General features: G+C 48.4%; 1 protein-coding gene and 1 long non-coding RNA gene across 8 annotated transcripts in view; one reads left to right on the top strand and one right to left on the bottom strand.

The window, feature by feature from the left end:
* The first annotated feature begins 18 nt into the window (after window positions 1-18).
* LOC116581971 lies at window positions 19-7650 on the top strand. Its single transcript, XR_004282322.1, has 3 exons — window positions 19-242; window positions 5636-5777; window positions 7065-7650. It is a non-coding gene; the product is annotated as an uncharacterized LOC116581971 (long non-coding RNA).
* Window positions 3547-25476, bottom strand: part of IRF2 (interferon regulatory factor 2) — an 82134-nt gene continuing 60204 nt past the window's right edge. For 6 of the 7 annotated variants that reach the window (XM_032329309.1, XM_032329310.1, XM_032329311.1 and 3 more), the window contains 4 exons: window positions 24257-24374; window positions 13182-13346; window positions 6212-6258; window positions 3547-4914 (listed from right to left, as the gene is read on the bottom strand). In XM_032329309.1, coding sequence (XP_032185200.1) covers window positions 4606-4914; window positions 6212-6258; window positions 13182-13346; window positions 24257-24374 — 639 coding nt within the window. In that variant the 3' untranslated portion in view covers window positions 3547-4605. Of the gene's footprint in view, window positions 4915-5396; window positions 5485-6211; window positions 6259-13181; window positions 13347-24256; window positions 24375-25476 lie in introns of those variants that run through there. The other variant, XM_032329313.1, reaches the window with a different exon arrangement.

The raw sequence follows: 25476 nt of genomic DNA, 5'->3' as shown, positions 1-25476 counted from the left end.
CAGCCGTGTTACTAAAATCAGCTGCTTTTGCTGTGCAGACTGCTGCGTGTGATGGTGGTGTTTCTCCAACCATGTGTGTTAGGGGTTCACCGCGGGGCACTTACATGGTCCCGGCATGGGACCTCTCGTGGAGCCAGCATTCTCTATTCCAACGCGTTTATCAAGCAGATCCAGAGAAACGGACCAAATCTCCAAAGAGCAGCTTGCTTAGACCAACAGAAGTTCAAGTGCAGCTTCTTTCGGTAAGAAATTGGTCAGAGGACTCCAGAAAATGCTTTTCAGACCGTGTGCACTCTGAAATGTCCTACATCTTGATCCTTCCACAGCATGACTCAAGTTCTTGGACAGACTTAACATTTCTGCTAAAACCAGCTATTAGGCCTGGCCACTTCCTTCCTTCCTGGCACTATTTTCAGGAGGAGAGACCCGGAGCCCCTGCACCTGTTGCTGGTGTGGCCATAGGAGGAAACCTCTACAAACCCTCATTTGTCCCCACAGCGCAGCTAGGGGTCCCCGATCTGCGGCAGGGGCCAGGGTCAGTGTCCAGAGGGGCCGGCTGGGACGCCGAGACCAGGCAGCCTCAGGAGGGAACATTTCCCCTGGCACTTCCTGGTCTGTAACTGGCCACATTCCCCAGGGGCGCAGCCAAGAATTCCAGCCCTGTTCTCTTGATACTCGGATGGCTGATCCCATGGAAGGAGAGAAGGTTCGGGGGGTGACTGCCAACCTTGTTCCTCATGTTGGGATGCAGATGTGACTGAGATGCCGCTCTGAGATGCTTACAGTCCCTCGGGCCGTGACGCTCTTGGGGAGGGGTCCACTGCCCTGGGAACAGATGGTGAGCTGGCTCCTGGCCCCCTTGGCTGGTCGTGGGTCGGGTCCCACTGGCTCTGATCATCCTGGCCCTGGTTATGCCACTGTGTGGAATTTTAGCTTGAGGTAGCTGAACACCACCAGGTCAAAATCGATTTCTGCTTCTGTTTTCTTTCTAAACCAAAACTAGTACGGAGACATCGGATATCTGGCATTGCATGCCAGGGACCCATCTTGGCTACCTCCTTGAAAACCTTCCTAGCATGCTTTTTGTCTTTCTTCAGTAGAAATCTGGCAGAAGAGCGGGGTTCTTATTCTCACCTTTTATCTGGGTCTGTTTGTCCACAGCTAGAATAACAAGGGCTTTTTAAAAACCTAATGAATTCAACGTTCAAAGAATGGCCTCAAGCAAATGGAATGTCTAATGGTCCCTCTCCCCAGCTTAGGGCAGCAGGGAGGCCGCAGGGGTTTAACATCATTTTCATTCACATTCAAAATATTTCCAAAAGCACAAGTTTTAAAATTCAGCATCCTGAGACTGAATCCCTAATAATCTTCCTTATTCCTAAAATGTTTATCTCAGGAGCGGGTCCCTGATAGTTTTAATATATTTTAGATGTGAAGATAAAGGGATGGATACCGTTTGGGGGTTTTGATGTCCAGTGGATTTGTGTGTATTTCTTATCCATGTGTATTTCTTCTTCTCTATAAATACATTTGAATAGACTAAACACCTCCTTTGGCCAGCTACTTCATCAAAACATTGAAAAAATGCTACGCTTGAGCACGGATTTATTTAGATATTTGCAAATGGGGTTCTGGAAGCCCTCTGCAGTTCGAGGATGGGCTGGGTTCTCTCAGCCTTCTGACTGGGAGGAAGTTGCTGTCACTGGACTCACAGTTCACAGCTAAACCAAGCTCCTGTTATCAGGGGAGAGAACCGAGCGCCAGCTGCAGAGAATGGAGATGATTGTCCCAAAGGTTGCTAACATTGAACTTGCTACTGACACACACACATCCTCACCCACACGCACACACACACACACACACACACGCCTATCATAAAAGCCTATCAGCTCACACAGACGCTGGCCAAATGAAGCACGTGTCCCTAGTACTTCCTCTAACTGACAACAACAAGATCTGAGGGTTGCATCCCTCAGATGCCTCATCTCATCTGCCTTTCTTCCTCACGTCAACCCTGGGCTTCATAGAACTAGCTTGTCTTCCTACTCTCCCGGCAAGTAACACTAGAAATGATGCAGCAGATGATTATCTTTTTAGTACTTCAGCTGTGCATTCCAAATCCTGAATTTTCCTTCAGCTGGTATGCTTCTGCGAGTGTGGTTCCAGCCACAGAGGAGGAGGGCGCAAGCGAGGATGGCGTCTGGGCACTGCAGGGCTGCGGAAAGGGGCAGGATGTGAGCTGGTTCCTCTGCTTTCGGAAGGGGCAAGGGGGCTCGGGATGAGGAGCCACCCTTAACCCTCTGACTGCCAGACCACGTGGCTTAGGGCCACTTTCTGCTATTATTTTTTTCAATTTATTTTAAAACAGGATGACTAAATAAGAGGACTTAGAAGTCACAAGAAACAGGGCTTCTTTATTTAGGACTCGGGAGAAGAGCAGGTCTTCACTGAAGAACAGAGGGCTTAAGAGGCTGGGAGCATCTCCTTCCTCTTCAGGGCTTTTTTCACTAAGAAAGTGAGGCTTCCCCATGAAATTGAGGTAAACACACAGTCAACAAAAGGGTTCCTCATGGAAGCAGTCAACCATCAAGATGTGGCATTTCAACCCAACACATCAACCAGTAAAATGCTTCGGTTAATTTCTGTTCTGAGCTGGATAATTTTATGACCACTAATTATGTCTGCAGCCACACATGGAGAAAAGCCTAAAAATAGCTCTCTGTCCTTTCACTGAAAGAACCTTTTCAAAGATTAACTTAGCAATCTCCTCCACAACGCCCAGGAGTAGATGGGCAGGTAAGTCTTGGTTTTCTGATTTTATAGACATCATGGACGCATGAGAGGTTCGTGCAGTGGTTCTCCCAAGGTCAGGGATGCACCTTGAGATGACAAAAGGGTGATGGAGTCTGGAGTTCTATCATGCAGAAAGGCATGCCCTAAGAACCAAAGACGGATTCTCTGGGGCCCTGGGTCCTGGAAAGAAGACTGAGGTAGACCAGAAGCCCACCGTGTATTTCCTGTTACTGGAAACATCTTGCTAGTGGGCCTGCTATGGGACATAAACACAAAGTTTTCATCATACATATAAGCCCATGGATAAGAACAGGAAAAGCACAGAGGTGGGCGGAATGTGCCCACAGTAGAGGATATAGTGGGTTGGCTTTGGACTCCCTCCATAATCACACCAAACTTGGCCTTCACTCACGCCCTTGACTCTTACTACCCAGGTAACCTTGAGGAAAGGCATTTTTTATTTGAAGCCTCCATTTCTTCCACGTGAAATGGAGCTCAGTCCCCATCTGGGACATGACCTTGATGAGTGAAGAAGGTAGCTCATCCAAACGTGCAGCCGAGCACCTGGCTCAGGGCGAACACTCGAAACAGGAGGCTATTTGATCTTCGGAGTCAGGAGCCTTTCAGGGCTTCTTGTGGTTGAAACGGGAGAAAGTTTTGATCCCCAAGAAGCACAGACGCTTTGCCACCCCTCTCCCATGGTGGTACTCTCAAGCAGACACAGACAAAGTCAGGCATGATGCCCATTAAAAATTTAACTATATATCATATTCATTTATTATCAATCCACAGGATAATTTGATTGCTACATGAGCTCATAAAAGCTTTTTCACCTTTACAAAATTAAAAAAAAAATGTGCCACAAGGATGTAATAACAACTGCTGATAAACAAGAAAAGGAAATCTTAAAATTATAAATTTGCTGTAGAAAAGATAAAAAACAATTATATTTTCTTTAGAATTTTACCTTGAATAAAATATTCCCCTGTATAAAAAATAAAAAAGCTTGCTCTGGTTAGAATTAGAATATTTTTGTCTTCAAATCTGGGAATTTGCATAATATCTCCATGATAGTTTTCCTTTGTACCGCATGGCATTCAAGCACAGCAGATTAGATTTTCTTTTTCTTTCTTTCTTTCTTTTTTTTTTTTCTTTTAAAGCAGTCTTAAAAATGGGATCTCCGTGGAGAAGCTCCTTTTCTTCTCCTCCTCCTCCTCAGGGATGTGGAACACAGCCTTTGCGGGGAGGAAGGGGAGGAAAGGAACTGGATGGGCCGGGAAGCGGGACAAAGGGCCATGGTGGGGAGGGGGGAGGGGGCGCTGAATGTGCTGAGAAATAGAGCAAGGTCACAAGAAGAAGGTCTATCTGTAAGTGCTTTAAGATAAGGTGCAGAAGCAGACGGCCGCGTCGCTAGTACTGCCCTATGTACATATTCACAAGAATAAAAAATTCCAGCTAGTTCACATTTTCTCATCCGTTCTGAGGCATCCACTCCACCATGCTGGCCTTGACCGCAGGCAATGCAGCACCTCGCCGCCCGTGTGAGTGTTGGTCCTATGACGTCCTTGAACTTGAGGGAGCAGCCCTGGGAGATCCAGCAGGCTCTAGAGATACGCGTCTACCAATGGGCTGGAGTCCTGAGTTAAGAGAAGCCCCAGTACTGGAGTTGGACACAGCAATCAATGTTCTATTGTCAAGGCTTTTTCCCTTAGATTTGTCTAAAATAGGCGTCAGAGAGGAAAAAAATAAAATACAAACAAACAACAAAACAAAGCCAAGAAATCCCAACAACCACTGGGGGAAGTCGAAGGCCTAACAGCTCTTGACACGGGCCTGGGTGATATCCGATGTCTTCTTGATGACACTGGCCCGAGTCTCCCGGTCCGGCCGACTGCTGCTGGGTGCTGGGGTCACAGAGGGAGGGAGGGGGAGGTCTGGTAGAGTGGGCCATGAGCTGTTGTAAGGCACCGGACAGCTCTCCTCTTTGATGGTGACCTGGAGGTCAGGTTTGTTGGAAGTCACGAAGGTCGCCATGCTGGGCAGCAGGTAGGTGCTTCGTGTCCCCATGTTGCTGAGGTACTGTTTGCCTTCAATGTTCCTCTTCCGCCAGTGTGGTCGTCCCTTTCAAAGAAAAGAATCAAGAGACGAATTTTTTTCCTTTGCCTTCTATCGAATGGTTTAAAAAAAAAAAAAAAAGCCCCCTGTGCCCACATGTTGGTGTGTTAACTGAGTTTCTTAAGAGGCATGGAATGAACAGAAGCTTAGCGACTTGACGTCCCTCAACCGAGACCCACACCCAGCTGCTCACATCCCAAACAATGGTTTCTCTTCCCTTTTTATCAATTCCCATTTGCTACCTCCCAGAAAAACAGGCCAAACAGTTCTATGAAGGCAGGAAAACAAGGCAGCAAGTTGGTTTCTGGTTCCCCTCTCCTCTGGCCCCCCAGCCTGATCAGGAGGTAGGTGTTAGGTCATCCTGGCTGGTCTGTCATAGAGTCTTGCTTCCTCACTCATGGCCTAGTCCAGTCTTTTGAGTCAATCTGTGCTTTCAGAGAAAGGGAAGTGAGGAGGAACTCAGAGGGCAAATGCCTTCCCACTGTGTTCAAACGGGTGCGGATTTAGAGCTCCAATGTGCCAAGCAAACAGGGGATCTCAGGGGTGACTTCACTCAGGGGAGCTGGAATTTCTGACCTGGAAGAAACAGGGTTGGAATGTCTGTGAGCAGCTACACTTCCTGTCTTTTCAGAGTTCCTGGACTCCACTTGAAGTGTGTAGTACACCGGGAAATCATGAACTGAAACCACCATCAGTCAGTCTCTCTCTCTTTCTCTCTCAAACACAGACGCGAAGCAGGCAGTTAGAGCCATTTCCTGCCATTGTGTAAGCTCAGCCTGGAGCAGGGGAATGGGAAGCAGGAGACTCTGAATCCGGACTGAACACACACCTAGCCTCTGGGCACGGACTGCCGAGGGAGGAGACCCCAGGTACAGGTGGAGATATTTTTGCTGAGCCCTTTCTGACGGTGACTTCCAGTCATTGATGTTGGCCACTCGGCCCTTCTGTTCTGCCGGTGAATCGGGATGTGTACAGTGGTGAGAATATCAACAATATCAACAATGGCCTCACTTCAGTCTCCATTTCCTGCCGTCATAGCCTCTTTTCCTAAAAGGAACACCTTACTGTCTCTCCTTCCATTCAGCCCCCAAAGCTTAAATGTAGAATTCAAAATCCAAAAGTATGGTCAATTTTCATGTTATGTTTATTTGATGACACCCCCACCACCAACACAAACTCTTCTGGTAGAACCCATGATCGGATATAGAGAAACGTAACCAGCAGCAAGGAACCCGAAGTGGTGGTGGGGGGGCACGCTTTCCCACAGCATCTGTTGGAGCCAAGCGGTGGCCGCCATGCTTACCTCCACGCTCTCTTCATCACTGGGCACACTATCGGTAGTTTCGCTTTCTGTTCACAGAGAGAAAAACACAGGGCCATCATTCCTGCCGCTCAAACCGTGGTGAGGCTTAGGCAGTGTTTATAAAATATATCCACACTTCTTTTTTTTAAGAAAAGAGAAATGGGTCGGTGAACTCATGACCTTCACCCCCCTTTGTGAGGCTCCATACACATGTGTACTTGGGAGATGCTACAGTGGATTTTATTTCTCCGATTTTGGCGGTTCATCGGAGAAAGGTTTTAGAGTCGGGGGTAGCTCCCTCTCCGAGGGCCAGGCTATGTCTTCTCACGGCCGCAACCTCCCAGGACTGGGGTGTCGGCCCCTGCGGTGCCAATCCGCGCTCTGCTTCCCAGGACTCTGCTCACCCCCTTTTGCTCTATCCACACAGCCCGCGTGAGCTTTCTCCCACTTCACGTCAGTCCCGACTCAGAGCCTCCCGGGATCATCCCCACTTACTTGGATCCCTCCTTCACCTCATATACCTTTCATACTTCTATCTCGGGTTTATAAAGTTGCCTCTTCCACCCTGGTTACGGTGGTGGACAGATTCTGGGGGGCTCCCATGATCCTCCTCTCCTGGTGTCTACTCGCCTGTTGGGACTCCCTCCTCTGGAAGGTAGCTGGGACCTGTGACTCGCTTTGAGGCAACAGAACACAGCGAGCGATGGGATGTTACATTAAGTAACCGAGCCCTGTTTCCTGAGGAGACTTCCCCCCCTTGCTGGCTTTGAGGAAACAAGGAGCCATGTTGGGAAGGTTTGCATGACAAAAAACAAACAAACAAAAACAACTAAGAGCTGCTTCTGACCAACAGCTGGCAAGAAACCAAGGCTCTCAGTTGGACACACGCCTACGTTCTACCCCCAATCACGTGGGCTTAGAAGTAGACCTCCTCCCTGCCATTCTGCCCTCAGACGAGCTAGCAGCCCCGGACCACGCCTTGACCACAGGTCTGTGCATGCAGTGGGCTGAGCAGAGAAGCCCGCTCAGCCATGCCTGCACTCCCGACCCTCAGAAGCTGCGCTGGGATCATAAATGCGTGTTGTCTGAAGCCACCGAGTTTCTGGTTATGTTGCGATGCAGCAACAGGTAACTAATTCGCTTATCATCCTGAGCCAGTGTGCCAGCTGAGAGACACAGAACAGCTTCGCTGACTCCACAGAGTATAGCTTCCTCATCTAAGATGCGAGTATGAACATCTTCCAGAGAGGACTGAGTGAGGAGTCCGTGGGACGATGTGTGGGAAAAGGCTGAGCACAGGGCCAGGCCCACAGCGTACACTCAATGCGCGACAGCACACCTTCGTCCTGAGCTCATCAGCCTTGCTCAGCATTGGCTTTGCACAACAGGCTAGATGAACAGAGTCAGAGTCAATAGCTAGTGATTACACATCATCTGTAAATATAACACAAGATTTTTTTTTAAATAGAAAAATTTAAGTTAAAATTTTTATTTTTTTAAATTATTTGTCATTTCTTTAAATAAAAAATTAATGGTGGGCAGCTCTTCAGTGTCTGCGGCTGTGGGAAATGAAAGCACGGAGGGTAGAGAAATACACTGAGCCTTAGGGATCCCGGAGTCTGGGTCCTTCCTTTGCAGACAGGGCCTACAGAGAGCATCCCGGGGAACGTTCATAGAGAGCCGGGGGCCAGGGCTGTACCCCTGCAGAGATCCTCAGTGGGAAGCAGCTCCTACGGCCACCCCCTGCCCCTCATGCAGAAGAGCTCAGGTACTCTAGCACCTTCTACCTCTTTCCGTCCCAAACCTACAGAGCAGCTGACCTCCAGTCTCCCATCCAGCTGGTGGCACAGCAGGGACCAGATGCCCCGGCCCAGACAGAGCCTTTTCAACCATTCAGAGCACTAGCCCCATAGGACTTAAAGGTTAAAGAACAAATGGCCAAAGTGAGCCCCAGGGTCATCCCTTCACCAATGAAAACGAGAACGCTGACCATCCTCAGCCACTCTCCAGGGACGTCCCCTGGGCATGAGTGACCCCAGAGGGCCCACTGGGAGCAACCAGAGCTCGGGCCTGGCCTCGCCTCTCCTCAGACCTCCCCAAAGCCTCCCTAGCTGGGAGCAACAGCCGCCTGGAGAAGGCTTCGTCTTAGCTGACCATGGCCATGACAATGCTGACGGACAACAGCAGCTAAGCGCACAGCAAGGTAGAAACCCTGCTCCCCTAACCCTCGTGCTGGCCCAGTATCCTACAGAGGCAGCAATCAGGATGGCCACTCCCAGGAAGAATGAGGAACAGAGATGTTGAAAACCCTGCCAAAGCTGTGGCCTGAGTCAGCACGGAGGACAGAAAACAAAACTGCACGTCCGACTCCAGGGCCCTGGGCACAGAACACAACAGCTCCGCTTCCCGCTGCGGTCCTGCCACCCCGGCTGAAATTTCAAGATCCCCTTTCCATTTTTATGCTTAGCTCTCTCTGTGCCCTAAAGCCAGGGTTCCTCTTCCTCCCATACATGTCTAGACCCTCTTTGCTCCTAATGACCTTCCATAAATACCGTCATCTTCTGGTCCTTTTCCCCCTTTGAATAGCAACAAACAAACAGACGCCAACAGACCTGGTGGTGGGGGGCAGGGACAGCTGGAAATCCATGGAAATGAGCAATTCCCACCAAGGTTCTGGGATCCAGCCCCAGCCCCAGCCCCAGTCCCAGCTGCGGGAGCAGGTGGAAGGCAGAGCCTGGGCAGACTCCTTGGGAAGACCCCGCAGAGACCACGAACATGACCAGCATGCTTACTGCCCTTAAGGACCCAGTTTTCAAAGCTTCAGGGAACCAGTCTGTGACAAAAAAAGACATCCATGTTCTAAACTGACATTTTCGGCTAATGCAAATGTTCGTCAAGAGCGTGCCTTCCAAATTAAGATCACCTGCTTTTGGAGTGACTCTGAAGGCTCTCCATATTAGCAAGCTGAGATTTCCAGCTTTCATTGCTTATAACCATGGTCCTGCGTGCCTTTCCCCCAGGAGCACGAGATGCCTCAAGCTCCAGCCTGAGGACTCCAGAGCCGCCTCTCTGGAGTAAGCCTGGCTCTCTCAGCTGCCCCGACACCACTGGCTCCCGGGGCTTTGCTGGGCACGCACAGACCCGTGTTCCTCTGTTTCTCTGCTTCTCCTTCACTGTTGCTGTTCTCAACACCCATTCCTATACTGCACGTGGGTGCACGGCAGCTGCTGCGTCCAAGTCAAGGCCACGGACGAGTATCAGCGTGCACTATTATTTCATTTTCCCTTTTGAAGAGTTTAGATCTGTTTTTTGTGTTTTTTTTTAATTGGTAGTGAATACAATGGAATAAAAAGAAACTGCAGTTGCTTCCGTAGTGTGGCATGACTAAGCGGAAAAGCAGGTATGTTGAGTACCTATCACAGGGACACGAGTAGCTCCGTTTTAACACTGTGGCCCCAGTGTCCCTGAAAGTGACGGGTGAGAGGGAAAGGGGTCAACCCCGGGACGGGCTGATCTCAGAGGCCCTTCTTCCAGAGCTGCGGTTCTGGGGAGACACTAGTCTCCACTTCACATGCCCCTTCAGCCCCGTTTTGACTGTTCAACCACCTCAGGAACATTCTGGGGAGGGAGACAGGAGGCTTAGTGCGAAAGCCTTTTTTGCATTCTGACATCCTGGTACATTTTCTGGAAGGCTCCTGTTCAACAAGTTTTACTAGTAAGATTGGCAAGGATTCCTCTCCCTCGGTCCTTTTCCTCAGCTCACTAGAAAGTTCAATCAAAAGGTCCAAATCAGAGGTTTCTTCGTTTCAGAGCACTTTTACCTTTGCCCCACTCATTAAAAGGCAAGGTTTTTCTGGTTTCCATGGGGACTCAAAGTCTTCATTGCTAATAGCTGGTCAAGAGGCAATCTCCACTCCCTCAGTGACAACCAATTAATCCTTTCTACTATGCTTTGTTCCCCATCCCCTCGCCCAGTCCTCCATAAAAATCCTCCTTGGGCTTTCTTTTATTAAACCATCAATAATCTAGTAAAACCTTGGGGTCATACACACATCAGGCAAGAGACCACTATGCAGAAGACCTTGAATTAGAAAATGACTATCCTCCGGAGTTTCCCAAGGCTGGGCTCTGGGATATCTCTCGGCATGAAAGTTCTAATAATCCAATGAGAATCTTATATTGTCTTCAAACATCCCATGCAAGTACCTCCGCTCAGGGAAACCGCCTCTTTCCTTGCTCACCACTTAGACCATAGAGAAGATGGACTTGCAAAACAGACTGTGGTTTTGTAATACCACTGGATTATACTTCAGTGATCAGGGAGGATTAAAAAAAAAAAAATCGCAAACAACAGCCTCCAAATACCAGTTTTCGAAGCAAGTGAATGAAATGGTGAGAGGAAGTTGAAATTCAGTTGAATTTCAGCCCAAACAAAGGAAACTTATCATAACCAAAAAAATACCCCAAAACAACAACAAAAACAATAAAACAACAAACCAAAAACCAAGCAACAACAACACAAACCAAAAAACAAAAACAAAAAACCAGACAAGCAGTAAGAGGGGTGAATGACAACCCAAAAGCTGCCTTTCCCAGCACAATGCTATAAAGTTCCTCGACCAAAAGACCTCAACCGGCCACGGTCCCTAACAGGTAAACTCCAGGTCTGTAAGCTCTGGAAAAGCAGCAGCGATGAAACATCTTGGCTCCTACCAATACGCCTCACTCCAGAAGGTTCTGGAGAATTCAGACAATGAAAACAAGGGAGAGAACTAAAGGCCAGACTGAAGAGCCAGCCTCCGACAAAACTCCTGCTGCCTGCCAGGCTGGCACTGCAATCTTTCTTTTCTAATCTATGCAAATGTCCTGAAAAGGGTAATGAAATTTTCATCTCTCTCTGCACGGCTCAGCTGTTCCTGGGATTCTTCTGCTGAGGCAAAATGCCACTGAGGGCAGAACAGCAAGACGACGTCTTTGCAGAAGCCTCCAGAAGGCTTCAGGAAGGCTGTAACAGATACACAGAGAAGTTGGTTCTGAAGCTCCAACCCTTGCAAAAATTTGAAACAGCCACATGGGTTGGAATAATGCCCACAGCGGCACCATGGAGGAGAAAGTCACACGTTTCCAGCCATAGCTATGCAAAGTAAGCAAAATAGCCTAGTGTTAGCTCAACTGTAAAACGAAGGCATAAACATGCTACTCTGGCCCCTTTGGTGGGTCCTGAAGATGGGGGACGAGGACTCGTTCTGCACTACAGAGCCCTGGGCACGTGTCTGGGGAAGGGTTACTGGGGAAGGGTTGAGCACAGGCTTCTGGTACCAGCGACATGTTCTTCTCCGGACATGCTGCCTTACCCACACCGGCCTTAGCTCCCTGATTTTTAAAGAGGGACTAACGATGATACCCAGGCTGATGGGGCACAGCTCCCAGGGCACCATAACCCTGCAGCAAATAGGAGTTTATATCTTGGCAAAGACCACCAAGGATCTCAAACAGGTAGGGGCTCAAAATGTGATGATGAAACAACCCGCGACCAGCTTATCCTCTTTGACAGATTATAGGCTTCCTGTAGCCAAGAGTCGCTCTCACGTTCCTTCTACGTTCTAGGCATAGAAGAAAGTCAGGATCTTGACGACCTTAGGCGGAATCAGCCCATCACCAAAGGACAAGCACGGTATGATTCCACTTCCGTGACCTACCCAGAGTAGCAGATTCATGGAGGCAGAAAGCAGAGTGGGGCACTGCCAGGGGTAGGGGGAGGAGAGAAGAGGGAATTGGTGTTTCACGGGGACAGAGCTTTAGTTGTGTAAGATGAGAAAGTTCTGGAGCCGGATGGTGGTCATGGTTGCACAACAAGGCGAGTGCACTTACTGCCACCAAAATGTGCCCTTAAAAATAGCAAAAATGGCAAATTCTGGGCTATGTCCATTTAACTGCAATTTTGAAAAAATCAGCTAAAAATACAGAAAGTTGGTGTTCAGAAAATTGAAGGTTATGTCAGTGGTTGACAATTCACGAAGACCCTGTCATTTGAAGCAAACTAATTCTAATACTGACTGTGTGCCAGCCACCAGAGGGGCACCCAAACTAAAGGACACTGTCTGGAGGCACGTAATGGACACTGGGAAGATTCCTGAACGTGTACAAGAGCGGACTACAGTTCCTTGGTACAGGGCCTCTGTTTTCTATTTTTAATGTTTGCAAGCAGTAACACTGACTCAGAATTTATATTTCTAATTATAACCGAGTCCCCAGAAAATGAAGTGGAGATTGTGGGAGAGCGTAAGATGACGTAATGGTGGTAGACTAGGGAGCTACCACTTTGTTCTGCGAAAGATGCAAGAGCCGCCTGAATTCAGTTCTAATCCTAGGACTGCCTGAGTCGATTCCTGGTCATTATGTGGTCCTTCCCCAGGGAATCAGAGCCGGGCCCAGGCACCTGGCCTGATGAGAAGCTGCACTGAATTGAAAGAGAAGGGGAAAATAAGTGGGAACTAGTAAACACGGTGGGATGGAATGAGGCTCTGGGTCTCAAGGCTGAGTTCAAGTCCTGACCCAAACACTCACTGGCCACGTGACCCTAGGACACCTGCCTTCACTTCCAAAAATTTGAAGGAGCTCTTTGAGGTTCTATCCAGCTTGGTCCAACTCAGATTCCACTGAAAACACCCTTCCGGATTTCTGATAATTTATGCAAATAAGACAGACATCGATGAACTACTTCTCCAAAGAAAAATTGTTAGTCTTGCATGAAAATGTTATGAGTGATTGAGTCAAGAAATGCTGTGCCCATAGTCTTCTGAGAATACAAGTACCCAAGAAGATGTTCATGGAGAAAATAAAACAAGAATAATTCCCAGGATGGAGGAAAGGTTTTTTGCTGTGTGGTAAAGTGGTTGGCCCCACGGGAGGGGCTGCACCACACCCCTGAACCTTGCTCAGCTCTAAAGGTTCCCTCCGACCCTCTTACCTGCATAGGAAGACACGGGGGAAATCTGCAGAGGGTAGAGCTCACTCATGCTGACTGGCTGTTCGTCACTCTCGGTGGTCACCTCTACAACCTGGCAGATGTCCGGAGGATTAGCGACAATCTCTTGATCCTCGATGTTGCTGTCCAGGTGTGACTGTCCTACAACTTCAAAGACAAGACAGCCATAATGCACTGATGCCTGACTCCCCACAACAGCAGGCCCTCTCAAGAAAGACAACCTTTCCCCAAAGAGTTGAAGAGTCAGGAATCAAATTCTCAGTCACCATACATCATCGGCCATGAAACTGAAGAACCCAGCCTTAGCTTTGTGTTAATATCTCCGGAGAAACAGCTTTGCCAGGAACCTGGCTCCCCGGGGCCATTCCCAGCATGCTGGTCCATGGTGCTTACATGTGGCAATGTCCCAAACTCAATCCAGTCATAGCCAAGCCTGCAGGACCAGGGGTTGCACCCAGAACTAGCCCTAAGTCCAGATAGACAGTGCTTTGAACTTGACCCATTTCTGTCCTCTGCTCTTGCTCCGAAGGAAGCTGCTGTGCTGTGTGCCGGGTCCTGGGTCCAGAGAAACAAAATCAAATCTTACTAAGGAGAAAGGACCACCAGAATGCACTCCATTGTATCATTTCCAGCTGTGGGGGCTCTGCTCATGCTCCCAGCCCTTTCCTATCCTCCAAGAAACGTAACCAGGGGAGGAAATACCAGACGATGGGCCAGAATGCTTGCGCGAGCCTCACACCCGCTAACTAGGACACTGAGAAGATGAATTCCCACCACCGGCTTCTGAATCCTGCCTCCACTTTTTGTTAATTAAACTTTTTAGTCGTTTAGTTCATTGTAGATTCACACACAGCTGGAAGAAATCATAGAGACAGATCCTGGGTGCCCTTCATCCAGTCTCCTCCAATGGAAACATCTTGGAAAACTCTAGCCCAGCATCTGGGTACTGACACTGGTAACATTCTACACATTTTGTTCAGATTTGCCCAGTCTCACTCGTAATCCTGTGTGTGTGTGTGTGTGTGTGTGTGTGTGTGTAGTTTTATGCCATTTGATCACATATGTCATCTCATGTGTTCACCAGCACAGTCAAATTACAAACCAGATCCATCATCACAAGCATCACCTACCCCCACCGTCCGTCGGCCTCTCCTCCCCACCGTCTCCAACCCCTGACATCCACTCATCTGTTTCCCAGTTCCGTAATTTTTGTCCTTTCAAGGATGTTTCATAAACAAGCTCACCCAGTAACCCTGAGAGAGCAGCTTTTTGCACTCTGCCTAATTCACTGGAAATTCAACCCTGCCGCCGGTCAGTGCATATTAATAGTTGGTTCCTTTCCACGGCTGAGTAATAGTCCCCAGTGTGGATATACCACAGTCTGTTTAACTAGTCAGCTCACTGATGGTCTTCCGGGTCATTTCCATTCTTTGGCTATTATAAATAAGGCCGCCAAGAACATGGGTGTATGGGTTTTGTATAAATGTAAGTTTCCATTTCTCTGGGATCAAGGCCCAAGAGTGCTGGATCACAGGGTAACTTCACGTTTCCTTTTATAAGAAACCGCCAGACTACTGCTTGGCGTGGCTACACTGTTCACATCCCCGGCAACGTAAGGATGACCCGAGTCACGCACATTCTCACCAGCTTTTGGTGTGGTCACTATTTTCCTACTTTGGCCACTCTGAAACCTCTCGGAGTTTTCATTGTAGTGGTATCTCACTGTTGTGTTCATCTGAAAGCCCTTAATGCCCTCCCCTACTTTTAAATAGAACTGACCTTATACCTCGTTGGCAACTGACTGAATGAGGTATCCTTGAAAACTGGCACCGATAAACAAATGGAAACAACAAAGCAATCACAATGTTTCCCCAAGGGCCTCAAAATACTTGGCCACCATAATCAATGTTTTACTCAGGCCTGGGTAAGTTATTTAAACATCCCCCCCCCCATCCCTGGGGAATGACAGGCAAGCAAGCCATCCTAATCCTTTTATCAGTGAAAAAGCTCAGGCACAGAGAGGTAGATTAACTCCCCCAAAGTCACACAGCTCAGGTTCTGAGCAGAGCTCCTCATCCCTCCTGCTTTCTTGACCATCAGGTTAGGCTAAAAGGCCACCACATCCTTATCTTCTTCAGAAGTCTGCCATCGTGGACAAGTTCTTGTCTTAACCACTCAGTATTTTAATTGCTCCAGTATTTTTGTTTATAAATGAGTTCCTGTTTTAATTGCTTTTTGGAGAGAGATGAAATGACTAGCACGAGGTAAAGAGAACATGACCTGATTCTATTCAGAGAAGCCTTGAGAGGGGAGTGAGAATTCTCGGGTTCTGGAATGAAGAGAGGGGAGGCACCCAAGAGGCTGGGGGAAGGAGATGTGGGGACGTGCTAACCGTCCACGGAGCCGCAGCACCTCCTCAGAGAGGAAGGGAAATGGAGTGTTGTTCAGGTTCTCCTGGGCGGGGGGAGTACAACTAAAGAAAAGGCAGGCAGGTTATAAGCGGCAGGTAGTTCCCAAATTCTTTTTTTTTTTTTTTTAAGATTTTATTTTTATTTATTTGAGAGAGACAGTGAGAGAGAGCATGAGCAAGGAGAAGGTCGGAGAGAGAAGCAGACTCCCCGTGGAGCTGGGAGCCCGATGCGGGACTCGATCCCAGGACTCCGGGATCATGACCTGAGCCGAAGGCGGTTGTCCAACCAACTGAGCCACCTAGGCATCCCAGTCTCCCAAATTCTTATTTTATCCCTTAAACTATCCTACTTGAACACGAAGACCATCAGTTATGCTGTTCACCAGACCCAGACTGAGTGCAGACACTGACCTCTCTCAAGTTTCTTCTGCCTCTTCTCCCATGGAAGATAAAATGGCAGGAAAACAAGATTTCCCAAGTCCTAAAAGCAGCTGGTGGATAGAAAGCAAACAGGGTGTGCATGCGTGTGTCTGAGGAGGGCTTGGCGACAAGCGACAGGTAGTCTCTGCCCACTGAGGCAACTGAGGTCTTCTATAAACTCGATTTAAATCAAAGCCGCTCTCACTTGCAACCCTCTAAAATTCACTTCTGTTTTGCCCTGTCATTCCAAGTAGACTGCAAGCGAGCCGGGAGCACACATAACGGCAGCAACTCAAGTGTCTTCCTATCCTCATAGCCCCTTGCTCTGACCAGGAAGTCTCTCCCTCGCTGCTTCTCACAGTGCCCAACTCAGCCAGTCATTCAACTCACAGGAGATTTACTGAGCACCTACTTTGTGAGGGACATTGTTGTCAAGTATGAGGAGGGGCAGAGCACCATCAACCCAGGCAAGGGCCTGGTTTGTGAGAACTCTGGTGGGGCTCTGGGCCAGCACAGAATGCTCCAGAAGTTAAGTTTAGGACAGTTGTGAAAAGAAACAGAAGGGAAGGCGGCCAGGGAGAGGCCATATGAAAAGAGTTGAGAAAGTGGAGTATTTTTTTCCAGTCTGAAGACTCAGAGGTTTCACCGAGGCAGGAGCACATGGGCTGGAAGAGGGGGGTGAGCAAAGGCAGTGTTCAGAATGCCTCTGCTTTCTGGAGCCTTCTCCTGACCACCCCAGAACAGAAGGACTTCTCCTTCCAGAGCGCCTCTCCCTCACTGTCCCCAGTGCTCAGCTGAACCTACAACATGACACAACCTTGTTCCACTTCTTGACTTTCTGCCTCATCCCAAGGTAATACTGTATCTCTTCCTGTAACTTTTTATTGTGTGCCTCATCTCCCAACCAAGCCTCGGCTCCTGAGAGAGTTGAAAAGCGGGATTAGAACCTTCTGTACCAAGTCCCAGCACAGGCTCATGGCCTCTGCCTCAAGCAGCCCATGAAGCTCTGCTAAACAGACCGACCAGAGCCCAAATCCCGCGGGAGGTCACGGCCACATGAAGACACGTGTAACAATGAAAGCTTCCTAGTGAATTTCAAGACTTCTGGCAAGGGGGCTTTTCAGAACCTAAAGGAAGTGATGGAAACAGAGGGGGCCATAGTAGCCAGAAACCGGGGGAAAGAAGAGGAAATGTTTCGAGGGGGAGGTGATCAAATGTCCTGGGTCTTGAACATAGCGGTGGTTACACAACTGAGTGCTTCTGTCAAAATTCACAGAACAGTACACTGAAAGGGGTTCATTTTAGTCTGTTTCATGTAACATCTGAACATTATGGAGGCCCAACTCACAAGCGGCAAGCCCAAAGAAGCAAGGACTTGCCAACATCTGAGATGTTCTCTGGATGCTCTGTAGGTACTAGCTCTAATCATCTGACCGATCTCTCTCTCTCATGAGTTTCCTGAACCACCAGCCTTTGCCCTGAGTGACAATACAGATAGCAACACTGACTCCTGACAGTCAAAAAGACACACGTGTTGCAAGCCATCAGCAATCTGCTACAGTGATCCAAGTCAGAACGGACACGGTGTGGGGCGCCTGGGTGGCTCAGTCATTAAGCATCTGCCTTCGGCTCAGGTCATGATCCCAGGGTCCTGGGATGGAGCCCCGCAGTGGGCTCCCTGCTCACTGGGGAGCCTGCTTCTCCCTTTGCCTGCCGCTTCCCCTGTTTGTGCCCTCTCTATCTCCCCCACTTTCAAATAAATAAATAAAGTATTTTTTTTAAAAAATGGCACCATGCAGCGCCCCCGAGTACCCTGACTGACAATTAAGGGTAATAAAACCAAACACTTCCTGAGCACTTACCTTTGCCTTTCCCACTGCCCTCTGACCTCCCACCTGGAAGGCTCCACGACCCCACAGGGAGGGTACAATGATCACCCCCATTCTAGATATGAGGAAGGGCATCGTGGAGAGTTAAATTTTAATTCAAGGTCAGAGGGCCGGTAAGTGGCAGAACCAGGAATCAAATTCCACTCTCCCTGACTGTGGCTCAGCTCCAGTGCTCTGCCGGGCAGTCTCCCCCAACCAAAAGGGCTCAGTAAGTTCCCACCGGGCTGCTCCCGCCTTTCTAAGCCCATCTGAGGCTAAAAACTGGCGACTCTCACCTTCATGAGACTCGGGGCTCATAACCAGTAGGGAAATTGCTTTTTCAGCAGCTTGGTACTGGGTGCCGAGGAAATTCTCTAATGGTTGGAGGGGCTAGGAATCCACTAGAGCTTCTCCAGCACATTGGGTCAGCCCATCAGGAAAAGAGTCACCCACAGGAATGCAGTTTTATCTGGACCTAGTTGCTAAGAATTGCAACAATATTATTCATGGCTGCTTACTGATGCACCAGTTTGGTTCCTTAAAAGGCCATTCTGACTTGATGAACCATTGCTGACTTAGTGTGGGCCTCCACCTGAGAGAGCCGTCGCCGGCCCATGCCCCACAGAAAGCTCTCGGAGCAGAGACTATTAGAAATGAAGACACGGGGCTCTGGAAGAGGGGAGTGGGGTGGTCCTACCACTTTATAGCTAAAGAAAGCTGAAGCCCAAGAGGCCAGCTTTCCTGGGCTTCAAAAATCTGTCCATGTGGAGAATGAGTGGGGAGGGGGCAGAATGGAAGCAGAGCCCCAAGGTCATCCAGGTCGCTGTAGGGTTCAGCATAAAGCTTATCAGTGGGCATACAAAATCAGGCTATCCACGGTACTGTGGAGAGAAATTTCTTCTTGATCCTATCCGAAAGTTCGAGAATTGAAACTGTTAATATTAGTGCTGTCGATGCAGCACAGACAAGGCTACCCTCCCTACTCAAATATATTTCAATATAATTTTGATAATATCATGATCATAATATCATTTGGCCACCTTCTAACTACACAGTGATTTTTCCACTATGCTCATTTTGTGCTCCCAACAACCCTGGGAAGTAGATAAGATCAGTATTATTATTATTATTACTTCTGTCTTATATTTCAGGAAATCGAGTCTCAGAGAGGCTAGGGAGTTTGTCCAAGGTCATGTGGTAAGTGAAAAAACTGTGGGAGTAGGTCTAGAGACTATGTCTTGTGACTCCTAATCTGTGTGCTTTTTATTTTATTTTTTGTAAGAAAACACAGCCATGATTTGGGTTAGATGCCCATGAGCCACGGTGGGAAAGACGGTCACTATGGGGTTAATGGAGAATGGACCTCTGTCCTTGCATGGGCCAGACTTCCCAGCTGCAGCCTGTGCCCACCTCAACAGGCTGCCGTAGGTCAAGGCAAAGCAAGAGCGTGACTGGGGCAATATACACTCTTCACTCCCACGAGAAAACAGCGCTGCGTGCTAATAAAGGGAAGCAAATAACTGTCCCAGTAAAATCTCAGTTGAGTTAATCAACACATCTCAAGGGTTGATGGGATGGGAGCAGAGATGTGGATGAGACTTCTTGGGGTAGCAGCTTACACTTCCCAGCAGAACTGCCAAATGTCCACGTCTTTCTGGGTCATGTGGACGAGCCCTCATGGCCGCTCCACAAGGACGACACACACAACCCACCTAGCTTTCTCAAGGGACAGGCACATGGAAGTCAAAATGTTCAGAATAATTCAAGTTCAAAAACAAATATAAAAGGAGTCGGCAGGGACCAGGTAGCAGGGCTCTGGGGACATAAGAGAGACTTTGCGTCGCAGGCAATGGTGACATGGTGAGACCGGCATTTAAAAAAAAAAAAATCCCATGGCACCTGGGGGTGCTCAGCGGCTAAGCATCTGTCTTTGGCCCAGGTCATGATCTCAGAGTCCTGGGACTGAGCTTCGAGGTTGGGCTCCCTGCTCAGCAGGGAGTCTGCCTCGCCCTCTCTCTCTGTCCCTTCCCCTGCTTGTGCTCTCTCTCTCACAAATAACTAAATAAGATCTTTAAAAAAAATTTTTTTTAATTTAAAAATTACAAATTAAAGAAAAAAAATCTGTCCATGTGGAGAATGAGTGGGGAGGGGGCAGAATGGAAGCAGAGCCCCAGCAACAGTGAAGGTGACTGGGGGTGATATCGAAAAGAGAAGGAAGGGGATGGTATTTGGGAAGTATGAGGGGAGACAGGAGGAGCTGATGGTTAATTATAAATGAGGGGGGTGGCAAGGGAGAGGAAAGGGTGAGAAATATATAGCCTCATAAGAAAAAGTTGGCAGGTTTCTTGGGCAAATAAAAACGTCTCAAGGTTGAAAAGCAACACCAAACCACTGCCAAGGCTCATGCTGGCACACAGCAACTGAGAGTGTCCCGTGCAGTCCCGCATCTGTGACCAGGCTTCCCCAGGTCTAGTCCCCTGAAGAAAAATAAGGTGCACTATCGGTTCTGGGTCTGGGTCTGGGTCTATTGTGACGTTTGGGTTTCACATCTCACATGGAGTTTCATATTGCTTAGAGTTTTCTAGGAGTTCTGGTAAAATTGGATGCTTTGTCCCTCAGGGCAGAGAGCTCAGCCCTCCCAGAAGAAGGCACAGGGCACAGCACACAGGCCACTGAGAAGGAGCATGGAAGACCTTCACTCCCTCCCCCTGCTGAGGGAGGCGCCTTCCATCTAAAAATCTACCTCAAGCTATTTTGTATCTTGTAGATGGGAGTTTTTGAAATGGTACGCACCAGGAAAAATAGCAAAAAATAAGAGTGGACAAAGGGGCTGGAAAAAGATGAAGACACAATTCTATAGCCTAGCAGCACTTCTGGCCACCCTCAAACGATTACGAATTCTGGTACCCAAGGCTGCCAACCTTGAGTCACAAGCACGAGGCCCCCGTAGGGACCCGAAGATGGTCTCTACGTTGTGAATCTGTTCTCTTGCAACTGCAAGTCCTCTCTGGTTATACCTGAGTTTCTAAGCTTGTCTAAAAGAGCTACTCAATCTTTACTTTTCAAATCAGTCCAACTTGGGAGCTATTACCAAAAAATGTACATCCCATAAGGTGCACTTGTGGGCAGACAAAATCCAAATCACATTATTTCCTAATGGCTGTATGTCTAGTCACCAAGGATTGCCTGATTGACTTGGGAGTACTGAACAGCCTCCCTGCGTGCCAGCAATCTCTGCTTTATTGAAGGGTGGGGTCACCTTTTACCAAGGAACACAATGGGGTTATAAAGCACTGCCCAGGGAGCCTGACAAAGCACCCGCACCTGCACACTTTTTACCCTGGCCTGGAGATGATTTCCAATCCAGCTCAGCAACAGCTCTGCTAACCCGGGCAAGACGCCAGCAGGGTCTCGTCAGAACCATTCAACATGTTGCTGGCGTCTTCCGCTTCCTAAAAACAGAAGTCACTGCACACAAAAAAGAATTCAATGCTAAAGAAAAGTAAAAATAAAAATGAGGAGGTTTTTCTGCTTTGTTTTGTTTTGTTCTGTTTTGTTTTGTTTTTTTCTGCCACCCTTCAAAGGAAAGCAGGCTTAGGCCTTTGGGCCTGCTCACCCAGGCCATTTTATCATCCAGGAGAGACAGAATGTTAGAAGACAAGACTTAAGTGCTGAGACACCGTGCTCCTTTTGGGGGTCCCAGCACAACTGGCTAAATCGGAAAGTGCGTTCGGCTGTCAAGGACAAGACGAGGGCCCAGCCCACCAACAGCCACAAGCATGCACCCGTGTGTGTCTGTTTCTGCTGTGCAATTCGTGGCAAAAATAAAAGTCAACCACAGCAGCCATCAAATAAGAGTTCTCCTCTCACAGCGACTGTTTCGTTCACTTGCAGGATTCACTCACAGCAGCCTCCACCCGGCCTGGAATGAAAAGGTACCAGGCAGCTGGCCTCTGCTAGCTTAACTTACTAATTTTCGATCTATTTTCCTCGCTAGGAACCGAGAGACCATGTGAAAACCTGCTACCATACAAAACACTCATTTCAGTTCCCAATTCAAAATCTTACCCACATATATGCTTATAAAAGCAGAATGAAAAACACCCAGAAGCTTCCTTCTTGGGGCCTAAAGACAAAACTGGAATGAACTCCGGGCTCAGAGAGGCATGAACTGAAAGCAAGGAATGGTGTCATTTTTTAAAATCAGGCATTTTTAAAAGGTTGAGAGAGAGAATCTCTCAAATTCCACCGTGGCCTTGGGAGTCAGAATCCCTGTGTTCTCATCTGGGTCCACAAATCACAAAGGCTGGGGATGGCTAATTAATGGTCACGGCAGGAGTGGACATAAAAGCTCTAGGAATGGTTTAAAAATCCGAGGCAGTGCTACCATTCACAATGATCACAAATTATCCCCTTCTTTAAAATACTTGCATAGATCTACTTGCTGTATTATTATGCACCTTTGTAAGAGCCACCAGCTAATTAGAGATATTCAAACTCCTTTTACTGCCCTCATTATTATTTTTTTATTAGGCCAAGGAAGAGACTCAATTAATCCAGCAGGTGATTTTCTAACCAAACTGGGCATCCGGCTTCCGGCTTTGCCCCGGAAGTAAGGACTCATTAAATCAGCACCAACCCCCATAGCAGCAATCATACCAAAGGGCAAGGAACAATCAACCTGACAGAGAATTTACATGCCAAAGACTCAACCAGATGGTTTGTGCTTTTGTTTTTTAAAGGTAAAGAAAGCTCTGCACTACTGTGATTTTTGTTCACCATTTTATACCAGGCTGAATTCACCTCATAATTGAAGGAGAGCTCCAAACCAACCAGCTCACTCGACAGAGCTCAATCTTAAGAAAAAGTGCCTGGAGTCTTGGCAAATATTTTCTTTCTTTCTTTCTTTTAAATAAAGGGCTCATTGGGCAAGGCTTTCCAGAGGCTGCCTGCTGAGGACAGGAAGAGCATTGAGAACCCAGGAGGGGTTGAAGCAGCTCCAGGCGAAGACCAGAGTGCTGGTCACTCCCCGGGCGGGTGAGAAGCCGACTGGCGGGCATGGGCTCCCATCCTTCCCTCACACTGCCTCTGCCACAGCCCTCAGCGTTCAAGGGAGTCCCTGCATACACCACCCTACCTCCCTAACTCCAAAACCCAGGGGAAGTGGGGGAGGAGGGACTAACATGTGTAGCATCTGAGGGTCCAGAAGTGAAGGCACCTGGACAGGAGGTTTGAGCTCCTAGTTCTGCGTGATCTCGCTGGCCCAGTGGGATCTGGCTGAGATGAAATTCACTCTGGTCCCCCTCCTGCCTGAAACCCTCCAAGAGATGGGGTTTACACTGTGTGTGTGTGTGTGTGTGTGTGTGTGTGTGTGTGTGTGTAAAACAGTTGTGTACTTGACTGTCTCTCATACTTCAATTAAAAAAAAATTTTTTTAAACACACCCTGCAGCAGTTCGGGAACAAAACCCAATGTCCTTCCCATGGCCGGAAAAGTCCCCAGGACCCCACCCTTCATCCCTCTCTGACAGACCTTCGTGCCCCTCTCCCCAGGCTCACCCGCACTCTGCCACTCTGGACTTCCTTAGCCCTCCAAGCAGGTTCCTATGTGGGGATCCACGCCAGGCCATCCCGGCGCTCCCCCTCACCCACCACTGCAGAGGAAATGTCACTCCTTCCAGAAGCTTCCAGAAGCCTCCCATCTGACGCTGGCCCCAGATATTCTCCCTTGTTCTCTTCTTTGCAGCATTTCCCACACATGCTAGTGCGGTAGTCATCTGTGGCCATAAATGTTTGCTGTCTCCTTCCACGGAACTAGGGATGGGGCTTGTCCTGTTCCCCAACCTATTTCTAGCACTGTCTGGTCTGTGGAAGGTGCTCAAGGATCTTGGTGGAACCAAAGTGTGCCATTTGGGCCACAGGTGTCTGTGCCTCAGTTCCTTCATTTGAAAGAAGAGCTCCACCTTTGTGGCAGATTGTGCCACGGACCAGGTTCTGAGAGGACCCTCTCCTTATTCCCGAGTACAAAGAGTTAATTAACACTTTTGTCCATGGGACTGCTTACTGAAAGATGGAGAACCGCTAATCATGAGGGCGGAAGAAACCCATTTCATCTACTGGATTCTCCTGGGAAGTCACTCTTGGCCTATTTTCTTGAGGCTGACCCATCAAAAGTTCCTTTATCTGGTCCTCAAAGGCCTTTATTCTTCAGCCCTGAAATCCGGGGGCTGGAACTTCACATTCTGAGATGGTTCCAAGACCTCCTCCCACTGACTATGTTATTTCAAATCACGTTTTACAAATTTTAGACCCCAGGGGGCTGCTGGTGTAGATAAAAAATGAGATGTCAAAACAGTTTACCTATGATGTTCACCGTACTATCCACTTCATTTTTTATAGCTGAAGTCAGGACGGCATACTCAGGAGAAAGATCACTTACTCCATTACTAAGCCCCAAAGATGACTCAACTGGTTCTTGCTAGGAAGAAGAAAAGAAAAAAGAATTGAGAACACTTTCTTCCCCCTCCTTTTTCTTAGCTTAAATTCTACCCTCTGTCTAATTTTTTTTTTTTTTTTTTACTGCTACGGTCACGTTCATCCCCTGAATGCATTCCCTGGTAATTTCAATCAGCCTGGAGCTAAAGCAGCACATTTCTGCATGGAATGTCCTGTAGGTATTTCCCTGCTTTCATTTTCCTTCGAGGAGCACATCCGGTCGGCTTTTCTGAAAGGCTTACACCTGTAGACAACAGTCTGGGGGTTCAGCGGGGCTATGCAACTATCTGTGGGAAGAACTGCGTGCCCAGCTTCCAGATAGAGGGAGAGAGTGCTCAAAAGGGTCAACTCCTGGCTTACTAAGGAAGAAAAGCTTCCGGAAGCTTCCTTTACAACAACTTCGGAGGAAAAGGTCTGCCTCCACCATTGCCAAGAGCAGGAAGCTGGGGAGACTTTGTGAATAACTTCTCCTCAGATAAGGTTTGCCCTAGACACTGGCCACCTGAGCACTTGTCACTGAGGGGCTGGTCGGTAACGAGCCAGACTGCTCAGAAGGCCACCTCCCCCTGTGGAGTCTAGCTGGGCAACTCCACAGCCATGGCGTCCCACAGACGCCTTTCGAGTGTCTGAATGTTCCAGACAGCCCAAGAGGCTATTCATTCATACTAATGAAATGATGCAACAAGTTCCTCATCCTTAGTGTAGCTCTCACTTCCGGTCAAGTGCCTTGGAACCCTCCCACCTCTGAGAGGGTTGGGGGACTTTGGGGAAGCCAGTCCTGAGGTACACATGGAACTTTCAGGACGTTGACGAGAAGAGTTTTTCCTCATGGGAAGATTGCATCTGCATCTATGACAGCAATCGAGTCAGACAAAAAAAAAAAGCCACACAGGACAGCTCCTTTGGGAAACCAAGATGGAGAACGGAAGCAGAAAGAACACAAGAGGGAGCAGAAGATCATCAGAGGTAGACATGCCTATGATTTGAAAAACCCAGAGAGGTGGGCATCTCTCAGGCATGCAGGGTGTCCTCACCATTTATGGGCTACCCGGAATCAGGGATGAGCCCCCCAAATCCTAGGGAAG

This window comes from Mustela erminea, chromosome 21, assembly GCF_009829155.1.
Source record: "Mustela erminea isolate mMusErm1 chromosome 21, mMusErm1.Pri, whole genome shotgun sequence".
NCBI classification, from domain to species: domain Eukaryota; kingdom Metazoa; phylum Chordata; class Mammalia; order Carnivora; family Mustelidae; genus Mustela; species Mustela erminea.
The sequence above is the reverse complement of the archived record's forward strand: the minus strand, read 5'-3'. Positions and strand labels throughout refer to the sequence as shown.